Raw genomic sequence first — 3,349 nt, forward strand, 5'->3', positions numbered from 1 at the left:
AGAGGTAAGCAGAAGCAAAACAGACTGCAGAATGAGCTTCCACTTGACTGCCCTGGATGGAAATTAATTGTGATATGTGATTAACTGTGCAGAAACACTGTTTCTTAAAATAAAATCACAGCGTTCAGAGTATTAAAAAGAAAAAAAAACCATATATAGGCAACCTGTGTGCACACATATGCATACACACTGCACACTTACACGCTCACACTCATGCCCACGAGCACTGCATCTGACACAGTGAACAGATGTTTTTCTCCTGGTGAATAGTAACTACTTTTCCTGATGTTTGTGAGCATTCAGAGAAATAAAACTTTGAAAGAAAATGACATTTTCAAAAGGAAAAAAAATGCTACTTTTGTAGGTAAGGCAAACTTTTATCTTTCAAAATGCTCTGCAGACTATGGCATACAAAGGAGGACAGGAATAAAGTAGTGTCCACTAATAAAGAAGTGAGGAATAAAGTAGAAAGAGAAAATTTCAGCTCACATCTGGACTGCTCTATTAATAGTTGTCATGGCTGCTGTAGCATGGTGTGGGATAACACAGGTCTGAGCTGAATAACTGGAAAATTATTAATGGAAAGCTATTTTTAGATTGGTTTTTCTGAGTTTGTCCCAAGGCTAATCCCCCAGCTACTCAAAGACTGTGTTCTCTTTAGATATTAATTTGGGGCAGAGGAGAGGAAACTATGCTTCTGTCGCTATTGAAGCTAAATAACCTCACAAAGGGAAGCCATCTTCAAACTGTTGTTAGTCTCATTGTGGTGTTCATTGAGGTTCCGAAGACTTCCCTATTAAGATGAACTGTAGTCTGCTTTGCTGGCTTAGTATTGCTTCCCAACTAGGACCCCACAGCTCCCTCTGGCCAGACCTGCTAAAACCCAGCATATTGTTGGTAGTGTGGAGATCTGCAGGTCAGTGTCAAAAGCAGCTATACCATACCTCAACCATAGTAGGCCCAGGGCCTTGGTGTCAGCCTTCTGTTAAAGTACCAGGAAAGCCTGGAACCTTCAGATGACTGACAGTCCCCCTGCTGGTTACTCCCTGCTGGGAGTCTAATGCAAACTTGTGTGCCCTTCAGCACTGCATGGGACAGAACTTGTAGCTCTGGTAGGGTCTGGTAATTAGCTAGAGGGTTTTCAGAATGAGTCTGGAAATACAATATGCAGGTTCTTTGGAATGTGGGTGAAGGTTTCTTCCTCATTAATGGCTACTGGGTGTGTTAATTAGCTGTATGTAGTGATTTACCCAGCTGCTGATGTATGTTACTATGCAATTACAACACCCTAAGAAGTATTGTAATTGTACAGGGGATTAAACAGAACCAATGCTGTGTTCTAGTATAGCTTTTAGAAACTTTCAGTGTCATGGTTGTTTGATATTTTATTAAAACCCTAAAGGATTTGCCTGTCCCCACAGTCTTGCTGTCTTATACCATATATGCTAGGTTTATACCTCCCCTTCTGTAGCAGAGTGGTGGGGCTAGAGGTAGAATTGAATGATGAGCAGCGAGAAGATGGAGCAGTGGCCTGAGTTGGCCACTAGGTGACTGTGTTGGACCAGAGAATTTAGTTGTCAGCTAAAGAAAGGCTTCAAGGAGCCGCATCCCTAATCGTGAACATCCAGGATAGGGGAGAACTAGTCTACACTGATGTGAATACAGTGTGTATGAATTGTATGTGAACTGTGGGGTTATCGTCAGAAGATGCTTCTGTCATATATCATCACAAGTACACACACACACACACACACACACACACACACACACACCTGCTCTTCCAACACCGGAGAGGCTGAAACAGGCAGTTTGCTGAGAAACCCTGTCTAATGGTCAAAAGGCATGGGACATTGTAGAGATGGTTCAGTCTGAAAAGTATGAGAACCTGGGTGTAGATCCTCCAAACCCATGTAAGAGCTAGGCCTGGCAGCACATATGTGGAACCCTAGAGCAGGGTAAAACAGAGAAGGGAAGGCTGTGGAGGCTTCCTCGCCAAACTGTCTGCCTGAAAGTGCAAGCTCCAGGCTGAATGAGAGCCTGTCTCATAGACAGCAGATTGAGAGCGGCACGGGAGACACTCGACACCAACCGCTGTCCTGTGTGTGCGTGCATGAGTGAGCGTACATCTACACACGTGAACACACACACCTACACCACACACACACACACACACACACACACTCTAAACAAATAAGTAGATGGAGACCTCTTGGTGGCTTTTTTGTTTTGTTTTTAAATCTAAAACTGCTTACACAAAGACAAGGGTTTTCTCAACGTCTGCTCTGCTCACACTGGCACAGATAACCATTGTGGCAGTTCTTTTGCGCATTTAAAACACTTAGCAGCATCCCTGGCTCTGTGCACTAGATGTCAGTATCACCCCTAACTAGACCAAATGTTGCCAAGTAGTCCGAGGAGACAGCATGGTCCTGGTTGGTAAATCAAATTACACTGTGTAGAAAAGCCAACATATTGGAAATGCACACTACCCTGTTTTATATTAACTTTTTAAAATCCATATCTTTAATGTCATGATAATAGAACTAAAAATATTCTTTAAGAGAACAGGGAAATGGCTCATCTGTTAGAGTGCTTGCTAAGCAAACAAGAAGATTCGAGTTTGGATCCCCAGAATCCATATAAATACTACCTGTTATTCCAGTCTTGTAGGCAGAGGTGGGATCCTGAGTAATACAGCTGGGAGAGTGTGTGTGTCAGTGAACTCTGGGTTTGACTGAGACCCTGCCTCAAAATGTAATGTATTACTGACATCAGCCTTGGACCTCCAGAGGTGCACACGCAGCTACATGCACAGGTGCCCACACACCTGCAAACAGGCATACATACATGCATGCATACCACACATACACAAACATGAATAAAGAAAAAGAAAAACATCCTGTAAGGATTTAAGGTACCTCAAGCACAGTCCTCAGGAATCATGAGTTCTAAGTTCAGAGCTGACTGGTCAGCCCCGAGTCAGCTTCTGGGAGTCACACTTCAGCTTCTCCTTTGTAACTGGTCTAAGGAAAAAAGCAGAATCTCAGTGAAGACTCCTGTAGAGCCCAGGGAAGGGTCTTTTCCTGTGCTAAAAGAAAACATGGAATCCAGACATTTCTCTGGATCTGTGTTTGTTATACAAAGCTAAGAAGCAATGTTATTGTTGACCCTTCTCTGCCATTTCTTCTCAGGTGACACAAAATGATATGATAATGGCTGAGCGGCTCTTTGGAATCCTGGCCCATGTGGCATCTTCCGAGTTGCCTCAGTACCGCATGATCTCAATTCTGGGAGATGCCAGGTAAGCCCGAATTTTTAGATTCTGCTTGCACTGGAAATGCCTCTTAGC

General features: G+C 43.4%; 1 protein-coding gene across 1 annotated transcript in view; it reads left to right on the forward strand.

Moving 5' to 3' along the window:
- Positions 1–3,349, forward strand: part of Lrrc49 (leucine rich repeat containing 49) — a 113,592-nt gene that overhangs the window by 104,896 nt on the left and 5,347 nt on the right. Inside the window, exon 14 of the mRNA XM_026779106.1 lies at positions 3,192–3,301. Within this exon, the coding sequence (XP_026634907.1) occupies positions 3,192–3,301 (110 nt within the window). The remainder of the gene's footprint in view (positions 1–3,191; positions 3,302–3,349) is intronic.

This window comes from Microtus ochrogaster, chromosome 5 (assembly GCF_000317375.1).
Source record: "Microtus ochrogaster isolate Prairie Vole_2 chromosome 5, MicOch1.0, whole genome shotgun sequence".
In the NCBI taxonomy this organism is placed as follows: Eukaryota; Metazoa; Chordata; class Mammalia; order Rodentia; family Cricetidae; genus Microtus; species Microtus ochrogaster.